This window comes from Pinus tabuliformis, chromosome J (genome assembly GCF_031772625.1).
Source record: "Pinus tabuliformis cultivar Carrire ecotype Pingquan chromosome J, CPIR1, whole genome shotgun sequence".
NCBI classification, from domain to species: domain Eukaryota; kingdom Viridiplantae; phylum Streptophyta; class Pinopsida; order Pinales; family Pinaceae; genus Pinus; species Pinus tabuliformis.
Genome location: NC_142295.1, coordinates 870,142,570 through 870,169,952, shown reverse-complemented (window position 1 = coordinate 870,169,952; position 27,383 = coordinate 870,142,570). Strand labels below are relative to the sequence as shown.

General features: G+C 37.8%; 1 protein-coding gene across 4 annotated transcripts in view; it reads left to right on the top strand.

The window, feature by feature from the left end:
- Positions 1 to 14,661, top strand: part of EMB2247 (protein EMBRYO DEFECTIVE 2247) — a 418,314-nt gene extending 403,653 nt beyond the window's left edge. For all 4 annotated transcript variants that reach the window (XM_089378646.1, XM_089378647.1, XM_089378648.1 and 1 more), the window contains 5 exons: positions 1,642 to 1,746; positions 1,852 to 1,953; positions 13,620 to 13,692; positions 13,998 to 14,164; positions 14,274 to 14,661. In XM_089378646.1, coding sequence (XP_089234772.1) covers positions 1,642 to 1,746; positions 1,852 to 1,953; positions 13,620 to 13,692; positions 13,998 to 14,164; positions 14,274 to 14,405 — 579 coding nt within the window. In that variant the 3' untranslated portion in view covers positions 14,406 to 14,661. The remainder of the gene's footprint in view (positions 1 to 1,641; positions 1,747 to 1,851; positions 1,954 to 13,619; positions 13,693 to 13,997; positions 14,165 to 14,273) is intronic.
- The last annotated feature ends 12,722 nt before the right edge of the window (positions 14,662 to 27,383 follow it).

Here is a 27,383-nt window from a genome sequence, read left to right as displayed (position 1 = left end):
AAAGTGTTACATTATTTCAATTGCCAAATACTTGTCAAAAATCCCAAAAGTGCTAGGGAGACAATCATCCAGCCCAAAGAGTGACATATACACTCGGATCTATTCTTGGGCTAAAGGGGAAGTGTGCTTCTAGGTATAACAACTTTTACAATACAATAACACAACCTTGACACAGTGGCAAAGTGAAAAATCCTAGGGGAACTCTAAGTCATGTGTCCGAATAGATTCACTCCAAGAACCCAATTCACCAACTTTTGCCTTAGTGATCTCTAAGAGATGGTTAGAACAAGCCATAAGGGCATGACAAACCACAAGGGTCTAGAGAAACTAACAAAGTAAAAAAACCACTTTCGATAGATCACTGAGCATGGTCTCATGAAAATACGTAAGATACATGGTCACAACTTTTGGCTGATTGTATGCCTTAGTAGACTTAGCCATCAAATCACTTCGCGGAGGTGGGTCCCTTTTCCCACAAACAAGGGGGTCTCATACACCAATTTGGTGTCTGGCTTGGCCGTGACCTTAAAATTGGATGATAATAATAATAATAATATAATTCTTGTGATGGCACAATTGATCACAAAATGCCGGGCTCAGACATCATCTCAAGTCATGCATGAGATTAATTCCAATGCTGGGACAAATCTCAAAAAAAAATTGTGGTCATCCTGATGTGAAATTGAGGGGTAAAACCCACCATTTAGGCCTGTTGAATTTGACCATGTGAGACTTGGCAATGTGGAAGTCTTTTGGATAGCCATATTCGACCACCTCACTCAAGGGGTCCAATAGGTGGTTTGATCACTACTATCCCCTAGAGCCTAAGTTGTTGCATTGCATTCTAACCTCTATCAACATAGTCTTTTTTTACCATTTTATTTAGGGGAAAAAGGTACCAATCCATGACAACATTCTAGTTAGGGCAGCTAGCATTTAAATAGCAAAATTTCCGGATTATGGGATCTCTTTTGCAATTCTTATAGCAAACACTACATTGGCTAGGCACGTCTACAACACTTGACAATAAAATGTGTTCTTTCTATCTTTAATAACCTTACTGATATTGAGTTTCATTTCATGCTATTCTTCATATAGGTCTTGTTTTGGATCTGCACATAGGTGAATTCTAGATGTCAATCAGTTGTCAACGAAAATATATGGTTGCATTTTTTCATGCAAGCTTCCTGAGTCCAGCTTGTTTAGTCTTTATGAGTTGACCCTGCTTTACACACTAGAGACACTTTGACTTGTGCACCAAAATAACTATCATGGTGAATGCGAAAGTTGTGCATTAGATAAATTCAATAATGGTCCAGACACCTCTTCCAATTATTAGAGATGTCAACAATACGTTGATATAATACATTGAAATGCCAATATGAGTTGCATCCAAACTTTCTTAGTACAACTTTTTATTACATTTTGGACAGTATATTGGTTCTGCTTATACATATGAAAATTGTGTTAGTTATCATTTTTCTTTGGTTTTTCCAGCACCTACTGTCCTCAAGCCACAAGGAAAATACTTATACTGCATTTATGGAATGCTTTTATCCAATAATGCTGAATTTTGTTTCATTTCAGAAACTATATATATTCAAATCTCATTTTTCACTGTTCAACAATTCTTGCCTGTAGGCGTTCCCTGACAGAAAAGCTGCTCTTATAGTGGCAGATTGGCCTGAAAGGTTGCTTCCGAGAGATACAGAGGCTGTAGAAAAGTTTGAAACTCTGCAATCCTTGGTGAATTTCCAATTATTGAATGAACCTAAGCTTTTTTCTCGTTTCTGCAGAAGTAATATGATTTAGTGGGTGACCTAACTTGTTTTGCTTGGACAATTTTGACAGGTTAGAGCAATTCGTAATGCTAGAGCAGAATATTATGTAGAACCTGCAAAGCGGATTTCTGCAATTATTGTTGGAACACATGAGATACAAGATTACATCTCTGTGAGTACTATTTCTGTCCAACGCAAATTAAGAATTATTTTGAACAGAAAGGATACTAGGCAGCAACATACCATGGTGCAAATTATTCATTTCTTTGAAGCTGAATTGTTGATGCAAAAGGAAATGATAATTATTACATAATTTGAAACTTGGAGGAGGTATTTAAATCCAAGCGATCTCTGATGAGCATAGTTGTTTTCAAGGGAAGTTTTCGGAAAACCTCAAAACGATAGGTTATAAAAAATATGGTACATATCTTAAATTTAAGTATATATAATCAGGAGAATTTGAATATCTAATTTTGTTAAGAGTATAGATGATTGGCAAATCCACAAGCAATAATTAAAAGTCTGGTAGAAAGGACTTCAGATTAGATATTCCTTATGCTAGTAATGCATAAAATTTTCCTGAGCATCAGAAAATATAATTGCAATCAAACAGTCGTAAAGATAATTTTGTCATGTTGATTGAAGGATTCATTATAACTGTTTTATGTATATCACATAGATGCACTTTGTTAAAACTATGTTATCGAAAATGAAGATATCACAATGATGAAGCTAGATGAGAACCGTAGAACTTATAGTGGAGAAAATATATTAAACATGCTTTTGAACAACAGGAATATCACAAAAAAAATGAGTGCCCGTACATAGGGAATGTGGTACACTAAATAGAGAAAGGTCCACCCACCACGATTGCCACTTTACGTTTTAATGTCATACTTATGTTAGATGTGAAGTGATATGCTGTCGTTAAAGATATTTTATAGGCAAAGAAATATAGATAAGATAATTTTATTACTGTCCAACAAATGGCCATAAATAGGTCAATGGGACTGAAGGATACAATCAGTACAAGTACAATGGGGGAGTGCAAAGACAACTCCTAGAAAATGGCAAAGCTAAATCAAGATAAAATGAAGTAAAAAAGGGGATACAATAATAGGACAACCTCATAAACATGTATATAACTGGATCATGTAGAAGGGGTTAGAGGTCGATGTTGTCAAGAATGCCCAAGTCTGATATTTGATGGCGAGGGGGGCGATAGTGGCGCTAGCTTGCTATCAGAGTCCCCTAGATCCAATGAAGGGTCTGGTTGCATGAGACTGGGGGTGATGTAGGAGCGAGGGATACACGAAAGTTCAAACATCTGAGGCCAAAGGAAAGAAGTTCTAGATAAGTCTCTAGTTGCTTTGTTGAGGCCGGGGAGGAACCCGTTTGGGGGGAGGGGGAGGGGTTATTTGGGAATTGTCTAGTACTAAACCCTCTGATGCTCTAAGTGTGAGTAAACTGATATGTTGTTCAACACCATCATAGCGGTCTCAAGGGTACCAGCTGGCCTCCCAAAGGGAGGGGGTTGAGGGGAGACTCGATCTCTCACTGCTCTAATATCTAATATACCCTAGAACTCTTGTCACTTGTTGCTCTGATCAACTGGATTAATCTAAAAGTATGATGTGGTTGTCTGAATTGTCCTCGAGTGAGGCGAGGTATGTAGGATTTGAGATCTGTGTCTAACTATCTCCTTGATGAAGAGGGATAGGCATCTCTAGTTAGGATATCGAAAGACAGTAGAGAGGGATCCTTTGGACTCTCTATATAGGCAATGATATTTTCCTTTGATCTCATAGTATATGATGCACCGAAAAATGAGGTGTGTCTTTGTCTCTGACTCTTATAGGTGGCACAACAGGAAAACCGTAGCAAATTGTGGTACATAGTGATCTGTTTCCCCTCGAAGTCGATGGGACCTAACTCGAAACTGCCACAATGGGATTATGAATGAGTGCATCCAGTGCTTATGAGTATATTGGGGATGGATGATGAGGCCATCTTGCAGCGCCAAAAGTTGCTCTAGGTAGAAGAACGTTTTTGGGAAAAGCATTACCACAGGGGACATCCGAGTTCTTGAAAATGTAACTATGGTCGGTCTTCATAACTACTTTTATACTTCATCATTATGTATTTAATGTAAAATTGAAAAAGAAAATTATTTTTGAAGCATGGGTTTCATGATCTTTTCATTTGTTCATTAGGTCAAAGCCTCCATTGAAGGCTTCTAGGGTTTTCTTGAGTCATGAGAGTCATTTTCATATCTATTTGATCCTTCCTGGGCTTTTGTATCATGTAAAGAAAAAATATTTTGAGTCAAAATAGTCATTTTATACCTTCTCACCAAGTCTACCCTGCCTTGATGAAGTCAGCCCTGTTTGGGGCTATTCGACCCTATGGAAGGAGTATATATAGAAGGAGAATTCAACCTCCTTGGCAAAAATACATTACAAGTTCGATCTATAGTGATAAGAAGACAAATAGAAGAGTGAAGTCTAGAGCAAGGAAGACAAAGTCAAGGAGAAGTGAAAAGACAAGTTTTGGGGCATCTTTGTCTCACACATTGCGAATTTTTCTTGTGGGTAATTGCAGGGGGTCAAAATTTCTCATCTTACTGTAGGTCTGAATTTTTGTTGCAGGAGGGTCGAAATTTTAGTTGGGAAAGATTTTGACGGTGTTGACCCTTGTTGACTTTAGCAAAATTTGTCTACATGAAAGGAGGGTGGGTTGACTTGGTGATTGGGGGAAGTCTTTGTCTTGGTCAAAAGGTCTTGGATTGTCTCACTTTGACTTGGTTTTACTATAGAAGGAGAGTTTGACTAGGCTTTCCCCTAGGAGAGGGGTTTTGCCCTAGCTGAGTGCCTACATCGTGTGTCTCTTGTTCTTGTGATCTTCATGTACTTTTTATTTGGTAATTGCTTGATGAAAGATAACATAATAAAGAAGTAAAGAAGCCAACACTTATCACAAGTAATTATCAAGAAAAGAGGAATCAAAACCCTAATAACTACATGCTTTGATTTCTCAACATGGTTTCAAAGCTAAGGTGAAGAAAGGATTGTTTGAAGATCACTTTGTTGTCTATCTGTTGAAGGAAGGAATATTTGAAGGAAAGCACTCTTAAAAGGAAGATCTCTCATCAATAGCAGACTATTTGAAGATGAGACTCAAGACCCTTAAAGGTCTCTTGGAAGTAGCAAAAAGCATTGGTATCAAGGTCATCTACAACATATCAAAAGGAGTAAAATATGGAGGACTATTTTCTGCACTACAGGTACATTTGATGATGACAGTGTTTGGATCATCAATAGTGGAGCCTCAAGACACATGACAGGAGAAAATGGACAACTTCAAACCATATCAAAAGGATCATCATCTCTTCAGTGGAGCTTGGAGACAAGAAGAGCTATGCAGTCAAAGGTCTTGGATCTACTTCATTGGAACTAGAATATGATGGAAAACTTCATCTCAACAACATTCGCTATGTCCTAGGTTTGAAAGAGAATTTTCTTTCCATTTCTTGTCTAGAAGATAAAGGAGATAGAATTACCTTTATAGATGGACAAGTTCCTGTTTGGGGAAAGGACTTTAGTGTTGAAAAGGCTAGGGTTATTGGGATTCGTGAGGGGAGGTTGTATAGACTTCTAACACGTCTTCCTCAAGCTCTTGTTCACATGGATATTAGTCCCTCTGAGCTTTGGCATAAAAGGTATGGACACCTTCATTATAAAATATTGCGCTCCCTAAGTCAAATGGTGAAAGGCATCCCCAACTTGAAGGAGGACCATGAAGGAGCATGTAAGGGATGTGCTTTGGTAAAGAATACAAAGGAACCATTTACAAGCAGTGACACAAGGTCTAAAGAAGTATTAGACTTCATTCATTCCGATGCGTGTGGACCAATGGAAGATAAATCTTTGGGAGGTCATCTATATTATGTGATCTTCATTGATGATCACTCTAGGAAGACTTGGATTTATCTTCTCAAATCCATGGATGAAATTTTTCAAAAATTCAAAGAATTCAAATCAAAAGTGGAGATCTTGACAAAAAGGAAGATAAAGACCTTTAGATCCAACAATGGTGGAGAATATACATCTAAGGAACTCATAGCCTTTTGCAAAGAAGTAGGTATTAAGAGGGAGTTCATAGTTCCCTATAATCCTCAGCAAAAGGGAGTAGCGAAAAGAAAGAATAGGACCATCAAAGAATGAATTAGAACCCTGATATATGACCAAGACCTTCCAAAATTATTATGGGAAGAAGCAACTATGGTGACAATATACCTACAAAATAGAAGTCCTCATAGAATTCTTGAAAATATGACACCAGAAGAAGCATTCTTAGGGAAGAAGCCAAATGTAGATCATCTATGAATCTTTGGATGCCCTGCCTACATTCATATTCCTAAGGATAAGAGAAAGAAATTAGATTCTACTAGTATAAAGCGTATCTTTGTAGGTTATAGCCTTACATCAAAGGCTTATAAAATCTATGAAAAATAAAAACATCAAATTGAAGTTAGCAGAGATGTAATATTTGATGAAGACTTTGCATACAAAAGGTCCAAGGATATTCCCGTTGAGTCCAATAAAGAAGATATACCACTCTTTGAAGAAGAATAGCAACATGACAAAGCACCTCCAATTCAAGGAGAAGAAGGACCAAGTGAATCCATTCAACCTAAAATTGTTCTCGAAGTAAAGAAGAGGCTAGCCTGGTTGAGAGCCACACTTGAAGACGTTGAAGGACATGGGGTAGCAAAAGATACTTTCAGAGAAAGCAAGAAACCAAAGAGGTACTCTAGATATGCAACATATATGATGAAACTAATTGAAGCAGAACCAACCACATTTAGACAAGCCGCTAATCATGATGAATGGAAGAAAGCCATGCAAGAAGAATATCAATCTATCATGAAGAATGGGGTTCGGGAAATTGTTCCTAGACCTAGCAACAAATCTGTTGTCACCTCTAAATGGATCTACAAAATCAAACATGTTGTTGACGAGAGCATAGATAAATACAAGCAAGATTTGTAGCTAGGGATTTCTCTCAAAAGGAAAGAGTGGAATACGAAGAAACATTTGCTCCTATAGCTAGGTACACTACTATTAAATCCTTGATTTCTTTAGCATCTACTATGGGATGGAACATCCATGAGATCGATGTCAAAAAAACTTTCTTGGAACCATAGATGAATAAGTGTACATTGAACAATTGAAAAGTTTTGAGATACATAGCAGGAAAACTCATGTCTGTAGGTTGAGGAAGGCTCTATATGGCTTAAAGCAAGCACCTAGAGTTTGGTATGCTAGAATGGACACCTATGTTTTAAGGATTGGATTTGTCAACAACTCTACAAACTCAAACGTCTACATCAAGATAGTAAAGAATGAACCGATCATTATTCTATTATATGTGGATGATTTACTTCTTACACATGTGGAGCATAGAATTAAGGATGTAAGAAGATGTTGGTAGAATAATTTGAAATGAAGGATCTAGGACTTATGCATTATTATTTGGGTTTGGAAGTTGGGTAGAAACCTGAAGAGATATATCTTGGTCAAGGAAAATATATTATCAAAGATTCTACAAAAGTTTGGTATGATGGATTCCAAGCCCGTGACAACACCAATGATCACCAACTTAAAGAAGTTGAGAAGTTCAGATTCTATCCTCAGTGATCCCACATGTTATCATCAGTTGGTTGGCTCATTGATGTACTTAGTGAATAGTATACCCAATATATGTTATGTCGTAAATGTTCTAAGTCAACTTCAGTTGGAGCCCCATCATGATCATTGGATATCTGTCAAGCATATATTGAGGTATTTGTGTGGGACTATTCATGACTGCCTAAAATATGATGGAAAGGAAATCCGATTGACAAGTTTCACGGATTTTGATTGGGGTGGTAGTGAGATGGGTTGAAGAAGCAATACTAATAGTTGTTTTAGTCAAGCATCCGCAATGATTTCTTGGATAAGTCATCAAAAAGACTCAGTTGCTTTAAGTAGTGCTGAGGTTGAATATGTTGTTGCTTGTGAGGTTGGAAAAGAAGCGGTTTGGATAAGGAATCTTTTGTCAGATTTGTTTGGAGGGCCCTGTGATGCCACAGTTATAAATTGTGATAACCAAAGCAACATCATAATGTCTAAGGACCCTGTGTTCCATGCTATAACTAAGCATATTAATAATAAGTACCACTGTATTAGAAGTTTGGTACAAGATGGGGTCTTGAAGCTACAGTACAGTCTAACAGATGAACAAGTAGTTGATGTGTTGATGAAATCTCTCCCCAATAAGAAGTTAGTTTATTTAAGCATGCTTGGATTGGTGAATATCTTTGATTTGGTTGAGAGGGAGAGATGAGCATCTAGCTTGCATGCCCGTATGATGGTACTTGGGAGGACATCTTGGCCTAGATGGTATTGAGATATCAGTTATAGCTTGGCCTAGATGGTATCTAGATCCATGTGTGGGAGGGTATCTTAGTCTTGATGATATGGAGACCCTTTTGAAGGTTGATATCTTTAACATGCATATGATACAATCTCAAGTCTCAAGGAAAGGGGTGATACGACTTAATTTGACCAATTTGGGCCAAAGTTCATTGTTGAGTTTGGCAATGTAATAATAATCCTCCCCAACTTTTCCATGAATCTTGACAGGCATTGGATCTCTATTAACCAAGACTAAGTCCCCATCCTTATACTCCTTTTTAGTCTTCCACCTTTTGCTTGCTTTAAAGATTAGTCGCTTGAGGATACAGCCTTCTTGAGATGGGAGAATAGGAGAAGGCTTCTCAATTTCACATGCTTCATAGTATGGTCCAAGCTTGATCACATGAGGTAGGTAGGTGGGTTCCCTATAAAGAATAAAAAGGGTTCCATCCGATTGCAGAATGGTGGCATATGATAAGTCCATTTGAACATGACCCCCAACGGTAGCCCCCCATTTCCTAGATAATATCATCCCCCACATATCAAGAATATCAACGACAATAACATCCATGAGGGATGCATCGGGATTCATAGCTAAAGAAACGTTAAGGTCCTTGATGAGACCTTCCACTTCCACAGGTTTGGAGTTAAAACCACACACCTTTTTGTATGGTCGAGTGATGATGAGAGCCAATTGCTTCATAACTTTTAAAGGCATGATATTGGCGAAATCCCCTGAGTCTAACATACAATTGTGTAAGAAGAGTCATTAATAGCCAAAGTTAGCATGAATGGCTCGTGCCCAGGGTTTCGATCAAGAATATGGATTTTTTGCAATTCTTCAACTAATTCTTCTTCCTGAATTCCCAGGGACTTCTTAATTTGTTGTTGTTGCTCGGGAAGTTTAGCAATCTCCTTCAAAGGAATGGGTATGGTCATTCTTCCTGTGGCAGCTCCTATGTCAATGTCAAGTTTAACCTCTTTCCCTTTTTCCTTCTTCTTGATGTTTTCCTCTCTTGGAGGATCCTTTTTTGGATTGGCTTTGGTTGGGGAATCCTTCTTGGGAGGAATCTCAGGGATAGATTCTTTGGAAGGGGCTTGCTTAGGTAATGGATCTTCTTTATATGGTTCCTTAGAAGTTGCGGGGTCTTTGTTATTTTCCTTTCGTGAGTATTGGAACCCTTTGAACCTTCCCTTGCTATCAAAGTTAAGAATGGATTCTTCCTTTTCCTCTTTAAGGGTGACATCACTAATGGGAGGATGTGTACATGACCCTCCTAGCAAAATGTTGAAGATATCAGATTGCACAAGGTTAGCTTGCTCATCAGTTTGTTCATCCTCACTCTCTTCACCTTCACTTTCCTAATCCTTAGATGATGGGTCTGGCTCAATAGCATTAGTTGGAGCCAAAGTCTTTGGGACTTGAGAAGAGCTTGGCCTATCTTCTTCACTTTTCTATTTGGGAAAAGGTTTTCCTTTTGGGATATAACTAGATTTTTGGGCCCTTTCCAAGGCGGTGATTTTGTTCATGATAACCCTGTCACATGCATTGGCTTCTTCGGTGAACTTTTGCATTCTCTTGAGGATGGGAAGGAGAGTTTCCTCATGATGATCTTTGGACTTCTCCTTATTGACCTCAACTCTAGCTCTAGGGTGGTCATTAATATCTACCTATGCTTTTATGAACTTATCAAGAATATTGACTTTAGATGACTTCAAATGATCAGGTATATCTTTGACTATGATATCAAATTTTTGAGTGAATTTTCTTACATCTTCCCTTCCCTTGGTTATTTGGTAGAATTTTTCAATGTTAAAGGTCCCTTGGGCATTGCATGACCACCTCTTCATGAATAGGTCTTCAAAGTCATCGGAGTCTTCTATGCATGCTGGGGGAAGGCTAAGGTACCAGTCTCTTGCTTGTCCCTCAAGTGATAGAGCAAAAAGCATCATGAGCCTATCTTCATCAAAGATCATTCTAGGGGACATTTTCCAATAGAATTCCTCAATAAAACCATGGGCAGTCCAAGTAGCATCCCCTTTGAACTTGGGTAACCATCAGTTATATTTTTCAGGTAGTGGTTTGGGATCATCACTCAATTTCAAAGGGGCAAAGACACTAACCAAGTGTCTTTCACTCTTGGTCATCTTGGGTTGATCTTGTTTTGGGTCAGTGTTAGAACTAGATGGCATCTTTGGAGATGGATCACTGACCTTCTCAAATTCAGGGAAAAGAGCGGTTCCAATAAGTGATGGAGTTCATTCTCCCCTTTTTGCAGCAGCCCTCATTAGAGGAATGTTGTCGCCTTCAAGTAAACTAGGGGCTTCGACAACCAGTGGAGTTGCCAGAGGAATGCTTTATAGATTTCGTCAATGAATCAATTCCTCAATGATTCACTAGGGAGGTAGACTTGATTCCTCCTCGACAACGGTGCGAAAATGTTACCGCTCAAACTAGCAGAGGGCATGAAAGGGACTCCTTTGCAAGTTTAAATCAATTTTAAGAATGCATAGACTCCATTGACCCTAGGACTAGGCATTGGCCTTCCTTGTTAGTGATCAACTCTACCTTTTATCCATAAATTGTCTACCTTTTTTACTTGACCTGATTTGGCCACATTAAGGCCAGGTGGCGAAGCTAGAGCTTGGTGTGAATTCCTAGGGAAGAGTAATTTTTAGTGTTTGAGAGTCTAAATATCAAGAGGATAGTGGTTGCCACAAAATCAGCCCTTTTGGTAGGCATTCACTTCAATTTTGTCCATAAATTTCTTTGCCCTAGTTGTTTGCCTTAGGTAAACCCTAATTTAGCTTTAGCTTCAACTTCGGGGCTTTTTGAGGGTTTATGTGCCTTGAACTTGCTAAGACATACTATGGAAAACCCTTTCTCTTAGCCTTGACCTTTGGTCTCAACCCATTAATCAAGCCCTAGGTCTTGTGTGCAAAAATTTGGTCTCTCTAAGGAAAATGAATTGCCCTAACTCTTGGACTGGAAACTTGAACATAAGTTGTGTCTTTTCCTTAGAAGTCCTTAGGTCATCTCATACCTCAAACCTAGAATATATGTTAGGTGACCATACATATATTGGGACTCCTCCCATTGGTGAAAGTCCATAAAGAGCACAGGGAAGACCTGCATGGGGGAAGAACCCAACAACCTTTTTCCTTAGAGAAATTATTTAGTTCAACAAGAGACATACCTAGATCTTCTAGTCAATCACAAGGTCAAACTGACCAACAAAGTAGACTTGGTCAAACCTAGTCCAACTCCCTCCTAGTCAATTCAAATCGCTGCCCAAAACTTTGGCTTGATCTGATGTGCTAGGGCAAAAATCTGGCATACTCCAGCATCCAACATACTCAGTCCTGCTGCTCTGACATACCTCAGAAATTCGGTCCCTCTGTTCCACACGTGCGAGGATATCAACAGGGAGAATACCACGTGTGAGGGCTAATGGAGAGAGAGAGAGAGCGCGGTCTTCTTCTAATCAATTCAGCCTTCCTTCTTCCTTGTCTCCTCTAGATGAACAAAGAAATACTTGTTTGTGTGATAATGCGAATGCCCAAGAGGAGGAAGTCGTGTAGCATATATACTGGGGCCAACTTGACTAGGAGGAGGGCTGACATGGCTTGTTTGGAGCCAAAAATTCAATTTTTAAAAATTCAAATTTTCTCTTTTGAAAAGAACATGAAGAAAAAGCCTTAAGATTTCTCGTTTGATGATAGCATGAAGAACATGCTTTATATTTATCGTTAAAAATGCATCGAGGGCTAAAATATTAATTATGAAGACCGACCATCGCTACAAAATTCAACACATTAGTCCCTTGATTGAGAAAGGAACTTGTCCACTAGTGCGTCAATCATCTTAAAATAAAACCCTAAAATTTAATGTGTTTTCTTGGGTAAATTGGGGTTAGGTTAAAGAAAAATCTGCATTTAATAGCATAAAGTACCTTGGATCTTATACTCCTAGTGATAGGCTTTGCATGTACTAAATTGGAAAAGAATAAATATCATTTTATATGCATTTTCTGTTATTAATTAGGGCTGACATCTGGGGTTTCATATATGTTTTATGCATTTTCAGCCATTGAAATTTGTTGTAATATGTTTTCTCATTTATCCATTAAACAGCCTTTTGTTGCCACTTGTGTTTATCAATTTTAGGCTATTTTGTTTATTGTTGGAAATTGTGCCGCTTTTAACCCTAATTTATAACAATTGGTAATTTAAAGGTAACATGTGTTTGGGAACCTATTTGAGCCTCTTCAAGGCTTATTAAGCCCTCTAGATTTAACCATATGGTCCTTTGAACTCGTTACCTTGCAGCTACTTATCTCAGCGGGAGCCTTATTGAACATTATCCTTGGATGATTTTATTAGCAAAACCTTTAGAGAGTATTTAGCCTGGGAGTACTTGGATTACCTAATTTCTAAGATTTGCTGTGGAAGCCTCCCTTGAGATAATATCCAACTGCAGAACAACAAGGGAATATTTGCTAAGGTGACAGATTCCATTGTTTCCCTTAACCTAGAGTACTTGCTTTGCACTGTAGTAACAGGTAGCATTCAACTAATCGATATTATGGATACAACATGATTATAGTGGGTCATGTTGGTCAATAGGCCACCATCTGGTAGTAGTACATACGTATGCATGATATGACAGTAGTGACTCTAATCTGCTGGGCCTGTGCCTAGGCATGTGTTATTTATTTAATTATGGGAATGACTTGTGTTTATCACATTAAGATGATACAAGATTCTATTCAGGTTGGGGCAAGGGTTATACTATTCACACAAATGCAATTCTTATCTGTTTGGGTAAGAGGCTCCAGGTCACAGAGGCTATTCCATAACGTGCTTCTTGTTACATGGTTATGGGGAGGAGTCGTATGGGAACAACATGATGATTGTCACTATCTTATGTGCTGACAATTGGTGGAGGGGCTCTATGGGGGCTTGAGCTGTTTATTTAACATGGCCATCCATTCTACAGATTATATTTTCCTTGATCCTCACATATCTTTAGTGAATGAGTGGCCATTCATGTTAACTTATACCCCATTTTCCCTCTGGCAGTCATGTTTCAACCGTAGACCAAAGGCCATTGATTATAATGCTGATATCAGATCCCCTGGAGTTTTTTTGTGTAGGAGGTGCCTTTATGTGGCATTGTCTAGAAGGATATCAACCTGAAGTAAAGTTTGAGAAACATTAGGCATTGCAGCCATGAATGCTTCATGCTAAAAGTACTAGCAATATCTTTCAGAACATATGAATCATTCTGCAGTTGTAGTTGGCAGTAGTATTGTACTTGGGAAACTCCATCTGTTAATGTTATGATTGAGATATAATCATTTTATTTTGGTGGTTGCAGAGAGAAAAGGAAGTATTAGAATTACTTGCTCGATTGGATCCTGGAAATGTTCATTTTACTGATATCCCCCCAGGTATGCTTCTTTTTGAAATATATGACCAAAGCCTAAGATGCTTTCTTATTATTTCAGCTTGAGAAATATAGGATCACTTTACAATCACCTTTTCAAATTTTTAAAGTTACAAGCAGTGAAAAGTGATATCTGGCTTTGTATTGATATAGTGTACATCTCTGTTTAGTATCACAAAAAATGGATACTTTTATGACTGAAACATTTCAGTCTCTTGTAAGTCTCATGTTCATTTTTTTTGTTCTTTACAAGTTATGCCTTTCCTCCCATTGCATGCCCAGTAACTAACGATATGCTTGATTTTACAGAACATGCAAAATTAGCTGTACATCTTGTTGTGAGGGAAGGCCTCGAAGCTTATCTTCCCCTCAAAGATATGGTTGATATTCAAACTGAAATTGAGCGTGTTTCTAAACAGTTAACAAAACTTCAGTCTGAGTATGATGGATTTATGAAGAACCTTTCTTCACCAAATGTAATCCCTCATCATTCTTATGCATGAAACTAGTGTCAACTCTCTTTTGCTCTGCACCAGCACTTACATTTGCTTTATCATGCCAGCATAACATTTCTTCTGTTTGCAGTTTGTAGGTAAAGCTCCTGAAGCAGTTGTTCAAGGAGTGCGAGATAAAGCAAATGACAGAGAGGAAAAACTAGCAATGTTGAAAATGCGCTTAGCTTTTCTTGAGTCTGCAACTTTTAGCTCCACTAGATAATGTGGGTATTAGAACAATTTGAATCTGGTCAAACATGAACTAGTTTTGTCAAGAAACAATTTTGAAATAACCATGCTCACATGTAACAGAAAGATGATGTATCTTCTTATTCTTTTGAATCAAATAAACCTAGCGCTTAAGAAATGGCCAGAGATAAGTGCCCATTTTTGGATGTCTTCTTAGGATTTTCTAATCATAGTTCAATGATTCATGTATTTTTAATATTTATATAAATATATTTGAGTGCTCCTGCATATATTTGGCCCTGCACTGCATCTGTGTTGTAAATTCTGGTTGAACTTGAGAGGGAGGATTTGGACCTTATGCTTTGCTTCATGATCAACAGGAAGATGAACCCACTAATAAAAAGAGCACACGGTGTGGGTACTGTTGCCCCTTATATTGTGTGGAGGCAAACCCTTGTGATTTTCATCACAATATTGATGATTTTCATCACATGTTATAGATTTTGGGTTGGGTGGGTACCTGTTACCCACCCAAGTGGGTGACCCCTAAGAGAAAAAAAATTCTTCCATTCTATCCAGCTTGCCAGGCAACAACCTTATGTGATCTACAGATAGCTTAGCCACAAAGGTCCACCTTCTATGGTCTGGTCAGGGCTTTCTTCTGACATCTTAGCTTACTTATTAGATGAAGTTGGGCCATACATTATTAGGTACATTAACCATTTTTGTAATCAAGTGCTCTCATTTGATGTTTAAGAACATATTGTTATGAATCACGGGTCGAGTTGGAAGATTGACCGCTTTTGGTTATATTTATTTTTTCCCAAGCTTCACCGTAGAGGTTATCCCTAGCCCCTAGTCTAGTGTGACCTTCTTTGAGGCCTTTCTTTCCACTGTCCATGAGGGACACAAATAGGAGGCACTGATTGATGCTGCATGTCCATGGTAATCCATACTTGACACTTTCCATCTGTACTCTATGTTAACATCCCAATCTTCAGGTTGATTGCTATCTATCACTAGTATTGGCTTCATGTTTTCCTCATTCTTGAGTAGGGGCTTAGAAACTCTGCCTTAAGGGATTAATGCAACAAACATAAAAGAAAGAGCATGAGCTATTATGATGAAATACAAAAAATTGGTTGTGATATAATAATGTAGGTGGACAAAAACCTATCCTGAGCTCTACCCCCCTCCTTAGCCCTCACCCAATTCCTAGCTAAGTCATGAGAAAATCAAAATGACAGGAACTTTGATATCCCAACCCTAATGAGGAAGAAATTGCTTCATCTTTAAGGGGTAATTGATCCATAAATAAAAGCTTGTAACCCAAGCTATGCAAGAAAAAGAAAAATATTAAAGAAACAAGTGCACAAGAAGGGTGGTAAAAATAAGCCAAGGAAAGGGGTAACTCAGGTGTGAAAATTTCTAACACGAAATTCTACTGCAGTAACTGATTTATTTCTCCTACTTATTTTCCACAATAAGCTATTTACAAAACCCTTCAGTAAACATCAAAATAAATTCTACTGTAGTTGTCACATAATAGCACAAAGAAAATAACAATAATATACAAGCACAAGAATCAATCACATCAACACAGTTAATTTTGGACAATAGTCCCCAGAAAAACTCAATGCGAGAAAACCGTTGTAGCAAATGAGGGTTTATTTATTATTCTTCAGCAACAATCTCTTTACAAGGAACGATTTTACAAAATATAGAGACACCTCTGAGAGAAACACCTGAGACAATTTTCCTCCTTGCTCTGGAGAAATTTTGACACCTCGGAGACCCTCCAGCCTTCACTGTGTCACCTCTGTGTCACTTTTGCATGAGGCCTGCATGAGGACTGCGTCCCTTGCTGCGTTGTCTCTCTGATCTTCCCTCTGCATTGTCCCTCTGATGCTCTGCATCACCTCCTCAGTCTCTAACTGATGTTGATACCCTCCTCTTCCTTCACCCTACAACTCTCCCTCTGAAATCGAACTCCTTCTCCTTGAGAATTGATTTCCCTCGAGTTACTGAGTATTTGCCCAGTGTATCTCCAAATGACTCTCAAGTCTTCTCTTCTACTTTTCATGTTGATGAATCAACAGCCAAGATTAAATCCCTAATCAACGGCTAAGATTAAATTAGACTTTATCCTCGTCTCTTAGAAGCTTCTCACCCATACTTTCATTAATACCCATTAATATTTTAATTTTCCTAAGTTAGACTTAGGAACCCCATTAAAAATATTAATTATTTTAATAAAATACAATCTGGGTGGAATTTCTCCAAACAATTTCTCGGTCTTAGAGATCTCATGTGTTCTAGCCCCTCCACAAAATTTCGGAGCTAGAGCACATCCGAGGCTACCCAAAATCAACATCAGGTCCCATGATTGCTTCTTCTTCACATTGTAATGCTCAAGAATGATGGTATTTTATAGCCAGTACATAGACAGTAGCATCTTCCATGAAGTAAAAGCCCCACCATCTCACTATCCATTTGCACATGTTGATTGATGTGTCGGCCTAAGCATTGTTTCTCCCCATATGGTTGGAAGCACCTAATAGTGCCTCTGGATAACTCTCTTGTTTACAAACCCTAAGCTAGAAAGACATTGGAGGATGATGTTTGTGTGAAGTACTCTTGTGCCTTTGGCATTAAATATTGTCCATTGTCATATTCTTATGGTTACTTCACCTATGATGATGATCTCAGTTGATTTTGAAGGTATGTTTTAGATGTTTTCTCCCAGGCACAACTGTTGTCTATTAAGGGATTGATTGATAGTTCTTTGGCACTTCAAAGAGGATGCTCAGCCCCACTTGATGACACTTTAGGGCATTGCAACTAAGACATTAACCACTTAGAGAAGAGCATTGACCTTGGAATGGATCCAACATTGATTATGACTACCTCCTTCCCTCCAAAGCCTAAAATGATGATCATTGAGGCCAAGACATTACCTAGGATGAAGATGTAGCCTAGAGATGATAGGATGCCCTTAGGCTAACATTGTACCTTCTCAATGGAAGTTGCCCTATTCTTAGACCAATTTGATGATGATGACTTGAGATCCCTTTGGAATGAATGGTACACCTTTCTAGATGATGATGTCATGCCCTAGGCTTGTGATGTCACCATCATGAGACATAGAGTGATGATGTGGGCTTGATTGATGGTGACACATAAGGAGGGCTTTGCTTGATGATTGAACTTTGGTTGATGAGGAGATGGCCTTCGAGTGAGTATTCTTGTGACCCATACATGACACTTTTTGATGGAGATCTTCAACTTTGGAGGATGGCATCACCCTTGGAGGACCTTTTACCCACTTGTGTGGGCTAAAATGGGGTTTTTTGTTATGTTTTAGCATTGAGATAGCTATCTTTTAGGTTGACTTGTGACCTACTTAACTTGTAATTACTTAAAATATTATTTTTAGGACTCTTAGTATTATTGCACTCTAAATCGACTTCATTTCCCTTATATAAGTAGAGGGAAGTTGATTTAGGAGGATCATTGTCACACACTCATTATTTCTCTTGTGCGACAGTGCGCACCAATTTCTCTTGTCTCTTGGATGCAATGGATTATTAAAGGATAGTGAATTGTCTTGGTGAGGATAAAATTGCTTGGAAGGATTTTCTTTTGGATTGATGAAGTGATGCTACAATGAATTCTACTATTTTATTGTTAGTATCTTCTCCCATTTTGCAATGTTGTAGAATTAGGGTTTATATGAAGTTTTCATGATGGCTCTAAAACCTCCTTTGCAAGATTTGTTGCCTAGAATCCATCAAGGAAACTTAGAATAACATTTCTTGACCTTAAATCTCCAATTGATTGAAAATCGCTGGGGTTTGATTGAGAGACTTTCTCTCTCTTACTTGGTCCAACCAAGATCTTCCACTTTTGACCTCATCCATTTTTTTTACTGCATATATGCAAGATTGATAAGGCACTAGCCATTGGGTGTCAATCTTGAAACAATTTAATCTGTTTCTTCTTTTTAATAGTAAACTACGGTTAGGTTATGGCAAAATCTACATTAAATAGCATAAAATACCTTAAATATCATAGCCCTAGAGTTAGGTTTTGCATCTCTTAGAGTGAAAAGGGAAAAATATCATTTTTATGCATTTTCCAGCCATAACTCTAGGGTTGATGTCTAGGGTTTAATAGTTGTTTTGTGCATTTTCACACATTGAAAAGTAATCTTTTTCCTTGTTTGCTCATTAAATAGCTTTTGATAGTTTAATTTTTATCATTAATTGTGGGTTGTAGTTGCTATTGTTGTCTCAAATTTCGCATGTAAATTGTTTTTATTTTAAGCCCTAATTTATAACATCGATCATTAAATTTAAGGTAGTATGTGTTTGGAATCTATTTGAGCATCTCTTGGACTTATCTTAGCCCTCTAGACCTAGCCATAGGTTCTTTGAACTCGCTACCCCATTTCATTTGGAGCCCTACCTTTTTGAATGTTATTCTAGGTTGTCTAAATTAACATAGTCCTTAGAGGGTATTTAGCCTAGGAATCCTTGGGTTACTTTATCTCTAAGACTTTTTGGGGAAGCCACCTTTGTGGGGATAACTTCCATCCATAGAGAAAAGCAACCACGAAGATGATAGTGGTGGCCAATCTCATTATTTTCGTTAACTTGGGATGCCTAGTGAGGCTTTGCAATAAGATGTTAGAGTTTGTGGTAACATTTTTGGCACCGTTTTTGGGGATGAGTTGAGTTCTCCTCATTCGCTGAAGTCTATGTTTACATTTCAATTGATAAAATTATCCCAAAGCCAAGCTTAAATTCTTATCTGGCAAATCCAACGTCTTATTCCAGCTCAAAAGCTTCTAGTCAAAGACCTAGTAAAAAGCTAATATTTTTCCAAAAGGAAAGTTGCCCCAGAGACGCTTGTAGCCAAAGTTCTTTTGAAGAATCCATCTACCTTAGCCACAATGGCAAAGCTATGGCTCACAAATGCTTTCAAGCCTTTGGACATGAGTGCATTCAAGGATTTTGCAACAAAATGACTAATAAATTTGAAGAATGGTTGTTGAGGTTGTCAGGAAATGATGTGGTCACCATTGAACAACACATTGATTTGATTTGTTGAGAAATCTAGGGCAATGTATAATTTGATTTTCCTTGACTTGATTTCTCTATAAAACAAGAAGATCACAAAGACATCAAGGGAACACAAGATGTAGGCACTAGGAAAAAACCCTATGAAGGGGAAAATCTAATCAAACTCTTCTAATAGATTCAAATCAAGATGAGACAATCTAGACCTTTAAACCGAGAATATAGAATCCCTTCATCCACCAAGTGAACCCTCAATACAACTTCTGAAATTCTTTCTCCATCCTTGGCCCCTGCAGCTAGCGTGTGACAGAAAAAGCATGAAGACTTTGGTTCTTTCAGCTTGATATGCTTCTCTTCTTTCCTTGCTTGGGTTATCTCCTTTTCTAGATCTTTGCATCCCTTTAGCATCTTCTAATTGCAGATCGAGCGCATTGCTTGAATCATCCAAAATGGGTTGAGTAGCATGGCTATATATAGTGGTTGTGTCTCTATTATGAGGTTGACTTGACAGAGTGTTTGAGGCCAGCTTGATCAATTTGATGTCCTTGAAGCCGACTTGATGGATGAGGTGCAAGACACAATAATTTTTCTTTCTTGATACAAAGAGCATAGGAAGGGTTTTTTACATAATGTTTTTGACTTTGAGTCAACAAAAATCCTAGAGTACACAATGGGTGCTTTGACCTATTGACCAATAACCCAAGCATGAAACCCATGCTTTAATAATTCAATTTTATTTTACAATAAAAGTTTATTTTTCTTTCTTTTGACAAATATAATGATTAAGACCGACACTAGTTACATTCTTCAACACTCCCTTTTAATGTGGGAGGTATATATGTGTGTGTGTGTGTGTAAGGATGAACTCAAAAATGATATGTTCTACGAAGAGTTGTAGCATATGCAATGTTAAAGATTAGATACTTGACCAAGGTATCTAACCGGTTGGGACTAAGGTGTGTTCCAAGCTTTAGCCACTATAGGTACCATCAAGTTTCAGCTCTAACACCAACCCAGGGATCTAGGTATCGTATCCAAGGTCGGAGCTCCACAAGACCAATGATACCCTCCCTACTTTGGGATCTAGACATCATCACAGGCCGGCCAGATATCCTCCCAAGCATCTTGTCACCCCAAGATGCTTCATCTCTCCCTATCAACTAAATCAGATATATCCATCAGTCCAAGCATGCTTTCAAAAATGTTCAACCTTCTTATGGGTTTAGGTATCTCGCATAAAGAAAAGATGACAGGGTTTCGATTGAAGAATTCTCCATGATATTCGATGCATATTATAGGAGCGTACACTTTGGATATGTATATGATTGAACTCCTCCATACGTCTCGGTGAGTATAGTGAAGTATAGCGTCATAGAAAATGATAGATACTCTGTCTCGGTGTAGGAGGAAACTCTATCTTGGCATTGCTATGATCACAATCTCAACGGAATGCAAAATGCAATCACGATGCAGAAGTCACTGTAATCTCACAATGATCAAAGTCCCTGTAACATACTCTCAATATACGATCTCAACATATGTGTAATAAAGAAATATCATTTGTAATAAGCCTTGAGGTAGTTGTGTGACATATTGAACGTTGTTGTAATTGCAACACATTTACAATAAATATCAGTGATCTCATCTCAACACACTATCAGTCTCGACATAATCATGTTGACCTCGATAATCCTACAGGAACACTCAGTCTCGATTGATAAGATCACGATGATCTCACCATATCTCGATGTATACTCTGTCTCAGGAGCAAGCATATGTATAATGATGAAACCCATGAAGAGAAATCACAGTCATCAGTCTCGGGATACATTTGATGAGATTATCTTTGTCTTGACATACTCATGACCTTGATAGAAGTACTGAAGACCTTAGTAAAGGTACAGTAATGATGACTTCGGTGAAGCAACAATGATAATGATGATTTCAGACAAAAAAGAGGATTGGTGTCTTGGTTTTGGAATGGCTCAGGAAGTCAAGGGTTTTGGTCTTGGTGTTCGTTAATAAGAATCTCTATAAGAAGAATTTTGTGAGGGTTTTCCTCTCCTAGAGGGAGAGGTTTTGGCCCTGGAAGAATGCCAATTTCTTATATTCTTGTCTCTTTGTTCTAATAGCTATTTGATGAAGTAAGAAATACACACGCTAATGAAATCAACAAAAGATTGTGCTAATAATCTAAAGATAAAATGCCTCACAAATATTTATCACATAGAGGAATATCACTAACAGCATATGCCCTAGATTCTTCAACGTGGTATCAGAGCTATGGTTGCAGTCAAAGGAAGGGCAGAAAAGAGACATTTCAAGGACCAAGTTTCTAGCATATCATCAAAGCAAGCTAACAGGATATCAAGATCTACATTGCAGGATCAAACCATAATCTTGATCAAACTCTAACAGTCTACAACAACACTCTAGATCAGCAAGGGTTTTTTTCTATGCAATCAAGAAGATAGTCTACAACAGCAAGCACTTGTGTCTCCACAATCATCATCGAAAGCCCACCAAGAATGTCATCAGGATGTCTACAAATCAAGATAACTCGAAGGATTTCAAAACAAAGATCACATCAGCTTTGAGAAAGTTGAAACCCTAGGAGCAATCCTGATTCACAATACGAAAGAAGATCATCTAATGAAGCAACAAATAATCCTCATGAAAAGGAGCAACCTATCTATTGAGGAAAGGCTTTCTCATTTGAATGAAGATAATGCAAGAAGAAGCCCTCATACATCTTCTTCATCAACATGATCAAGGTAAAGATTTTGTCTTCACCAATCAAATAAGTACTTTTCATTAATCAATTTGGTAAAATGACTTCATGATTGCAAGGAGACCTACAGGTTGATGAGTCATTGAAAGTCCTTGCATAGAATAATGAGGAATTTCATAATCCTCATAGAAAATAAAAAGACATTGATGTCTATGGAAAGGTCTCTAAAGATCAAGCATTGTTTGAATGCAACAAGAGACTCATAGGATTCATATGAAATCACTCAAAGGTAGTCTCATGCCTATGTAGCAGAAGAGGAGACATAAAGAGAGATATATGAAATACTAGAATATATACTCTATGAAATTGTAGTAAAGAAGGTCACAACACTTAGACCTACACAAAAATAAAGGTATCAAATAATGAAGGAATATCTTCATGAGATATCAATTGAGAGATCTGGGAAAGATGGAGGAAGCTGAAGAAAAAGGGCGAAGGAAAGAGAGAGCAACAAATCTCCACTATGATTAGATGGTCTCTCTCACAAAAGGGGTCCTAACATAAGCTCCTAAATCTTTAGATATGGTGATGATATTAAGATGTATTGTGGCATCACGAAAGCAGTAGAAGCAAGAACTCGTGGCATCACCATGGGAATCATGGAAAACAAGATTCATGAAAATCGAACACAAAGGACATAACTCTTGGGAACCTCATTGGACATTGAAGCAAAGGAGGAAGTCATCCAGGACAGGTCTCATCATACATCAAGTCAAAAGAGAAACATATGCCATATGAGGGTATACAAGATCCTCAAAATTCTTTGATAGAATCCTAGTCAGAGGATTCACTAATCAAGAGAGGACGAAAGTGTTTCATCAGAAACTCCAACTTATGGAATTTATGGAACGATCATATGATGTCATAAGAGATGAAGCAGATAAAGGGATTGAAGACACTTCAATCAGGAAAGTTGTTAGAAGAAGCCTAGATGACCTAAAGATAAATTGAGGTACGTATGCTTGTATTTAATTTTTATAATGTCATGTCATATGGTTGTAGGGAATATAGATCATCACTTCTATCTTAAGAAGCATGATAAAGGGAAATTGATCTCCTCCTTTGAAAAGATACAGAAAGAGACAAGTCACACTATATGAAATCAACATAATATATCCTCATATGAAGTATCAGGCAATTGATTACAATGAAGAAACTTTGATTAAAAGATGTTGGGAATGGAATTTGTGACGAAGGAGGAGATCGTGAGATATGCAACCATGATGAAGACGATCAACATCCAAAAGACCAAGAAGATTTGAATAGGAAATCTCTCGGAAAGATATGAAGACTCTGATGAAAGTCTGAAAAAGATGAAGACCCTTGACAATGCATATCATTGGTAGATATGTCAATATGTGTGCAGGATGTTGATAGCTACAAAAATATGCCGTGATGAAGAGCCACCTAGTAAGGTACGATTTGATTTAATGATATACTTGGTTTCTTGAATAATATCTCAATAATTTCATGCAAGGCTACTTACAAGTACAACTAGCATTCATGTGATGAATGGAAGAAGCATGATGAGAAGGAAGTAGTCATATGACGAAGGTTCCAGATATGAAGAATGCTACTTTCCATGAAGAAATGAATTAAATAACGAACTGAGGAAAGTGATCAATGAGTGTTTCCCTAAAAGAAATAAGCTCAACTAACTTTCATGACATCAAGAAGAGAAGTTGATCAAGCAGCTGAAGGACCCACGAAGAAGAAGTTATTGATTTATTGAAGAGTCCCTAGCTAAGAGGAAGCTTTGACAAGTCCATGATCAAGAGGGAGCTTGAATTATATCACCCCTAATTACAAAGGAGTGACAATTTGTTTTTTCTATTTCATGTGTCATGCACTAGACCAAGACTAACACTCGTAAGTTTAGGTGAAGGGCATGAATGGAAATGTAGACACATGATAGACACACCATTCTTGTCTTCACCTGGGAAGAAAGAATGGAGGGTTAGGTAATCATCTGGCATCTGATACCCTTTGAGGATGTGTAGGGCATCCAAGATAAGTCTAGCCAAGAGGACCAATATTCTTTGAGGGTTGGGAACCCATGATAAGAATAGTCCTAGAAGGTCATACTTAGTGAACACCCAGGTGGGCATGTACATTGAGAGACAATTATGAAGTTTTCTATAAATCATTGGTCTCGCCAGCATTATAGCTCATGGTCTCGTGAAGATATGGAGTTGTTAGTCAAGGCCTTGCACTGTGACAATGTTGGTTGATATGATGTTATACATATGGGATTACCAAATCTAAACCTTCTTATGAGAAATTCTTCAGATTGAGAATGACCAAGTACCATTGTAAATACCTCCCTAGTTAAGATAAGAGTGCTGATGAAAATGTAACTAGGTTCGGTATTTATACATGTAATTTTGATCTTTGTACTTGTAAAGAAAAGAAATACTATTTTTGCAAATTATATGGATGAGTTTCTTGCTCATTCCATAGGTCTAGAAAAGTCAAAGAGTCAAAATCATGTTAAAGAACTCTTCTTGAGCATTTATGTAATATACACGGGTCAACCTATTGTCACGTAGCCCTCCATGACAAGCACCATCCTCCAAAGAAGAAGACTGCAATATAAGTGATATGAAAGACAGTTAAGAAGACATGTCAGCTCAATAAAAAGGTCGCAATGATGCATCATAACATGTCAGATTAAATAGATGGGTCAAACCACTATAAATAAGCGTGTGAACTCAGAGTCAAAGTCAAGAAAAAAATAATTTCGTATATATCTCCAAAAATCTTCGTATGACACAATGGGCTCAGGGATCTCGCATAAAGAAAAGATGACAAGGTTTCGATTGAAGAAGTATCCATGATATTCGATGGATATTATAGGAGCGTAACTTTGGATATGAAGGTGATTGAACTCCTCCATACCGTCTCAGTGAGTACAACAAAGTATAGCATCACAAAAAACGATGGATACTCCGTTTTGGTGTAGGAGGAAACTTTGTCTTGGCATTACTATGATCACAATCTCAACATAATGCAAAATTCAATCATGACGCAGCAATCATTGTAATCTCACAGTGATCGAAGTCCCTGTAACATACTCTCGATATACGATCATTGCATATGTGTAATAGAGAAACATCACAAGACACCTTAGTAATAAGTCTCGGGGTAGCTGTGTGACATACTAAATGTAGTGGTAGTCGCAACACATTTACAATAAATATCAGTGATCTCATTGCAACACACTATCAGTCTCAACATAATCATGATGACCTCGATAATCCTACAGGAACATTCAGTCTCAATGGATAGGATCATGATGATCTCACTATATCTCGATGTATACTCTGTCTCAGGAGCAAGATATGTATCGTGATGAAACAGAAGAACAGAAATCACAGTCATCAGTCTCGGGATAAATTTGATGATAATATCTCTGTCTTGACATACTCATGATCTTGACAGAAGTAATGAAGACCTTAGTAAAGGTGAAGTAATGATGAATTTGGTGAAGGAATAGTAATAATGATGATTTCAGACAAAGAGGAGGATTGGTGTGTTGGTCTTGGAATGGCTCAGGAAGTCAAGGGTTCTGGTCTTGGTGTTCGTCAGTAAGAATCTCTATAAGAAGAATTTTGTGCGGGTTTTCCTGTCCTAGAGGGAGAGGTTTTGGCCTTGACAGAATGCCAATTTCTTGTGTTCTTGTCTCTTTGTTCTGATAACTATTTGATGAAGTAAGAAATACACACACTAATGAAATCAACAAAAGATTGTGCTAATAATCTAAAGATAAAATGCCTCACAAATAGTTATCACGTAGAAGAATCTCACTAACGACATATGCCCTAGATTCTTCAACATGAACAAGGAATCAATTCATCTTTTCATCTTTAAGGGGTGATTGACGCATAAATAAAAGCTTTTGACTCGAGCTATGCAAGAAAAATAAAATCATTAAAGGTAAAGGCTCACAAGAGTGGTGGTAAAAATAGTCCGAGGAAAGGGGTAACTCAAATCCCATGATTTCTCTGTCTTCACATTATAATGTTAAAGAGTGATGGTATTTCATAGCTAGTACACAAATGGTGGCATCTTCCATGAAATAAAACCCCCACCATCCTATTATACATTTGTGCTTGTTGATTTATGGGTCAGCATTGGAATTGTTCCTCCCCTTAGGATTGAAAGTACCCAATAGGGCATCTTGATAACTCTTCCATATCTAAGCATGGTAATTGTTTACAAACCCTAAGTGGCATGTCCCCAATTAAAAAATTTGCTAAGGAAATTATCAATTTTGCAATTTTCGCGAATAAACTTAGGACAATTGGGTTGTGGAGGCTTACTTTATTTTTTGGAGAAAAAGGAAGGTTCAACTTTGGAAAAAGAAAATTAAATTGGTAATGGATTATGGGGACCACTCTAGAAGGGAAATCAAACACCCTAGGAAAATTGAACCACAAGGAAGAAGGCAATGAGAAAGGGGGTCAATTTGGCGGAGCCCACAAGGAAAGCATTAGCAACAATTATAAAAGGAAGAGAAGAGCCTCATTTTTGCATCTTATGGCATTTCATTTTTAGAACTAGAGAGTTTTCTTGGGTTGCTTAGCCAAGTCAACCAATGTTGTTTAGCACAAGAATTTCCAAGTGGGAATTCCAACTCTTCTTTACTGAACTTTGATTATCACTCTAGAAGAGAATTTGCATGTAGAGTTTGGCATTTGGAGGGTCGTTTTGCAGATAGTTTCTAGCGTGTGTGAGTTCCATGAGGATGCAGTTGAGGAATTCATGGTGTTTGGGGAAGTAGGTATTTGGTGGATTCCGGGGTTGAGAATTTGCAAGAAATTTCTTCAATGGAGGAGTTTTCTTGGATATTTCTAGAGGTAGGAACATTGCTATCAGGAGGGTCAAATTTCTGTCTCTAGGGCTTGAATAGGGGTTTTTCTAGGCGATCTACAATGTAGGTTTTGAAGTGGAGGTTTTGTACAGGAGTTGAGCTGAGATTTCTTGTTCACTTCTGGAGAGAATTTTCAGTGGCATTTCTAGTAGCTAGAGGGTGGATTTTGGGAGTGATTTGTAGTAGTAATCTTTTGGTTGGGCGCAAACCCTGTTGGTTGAGAAATTCACATTAATTTTGGCATTCTATGTTAGCTAGAATCAACCC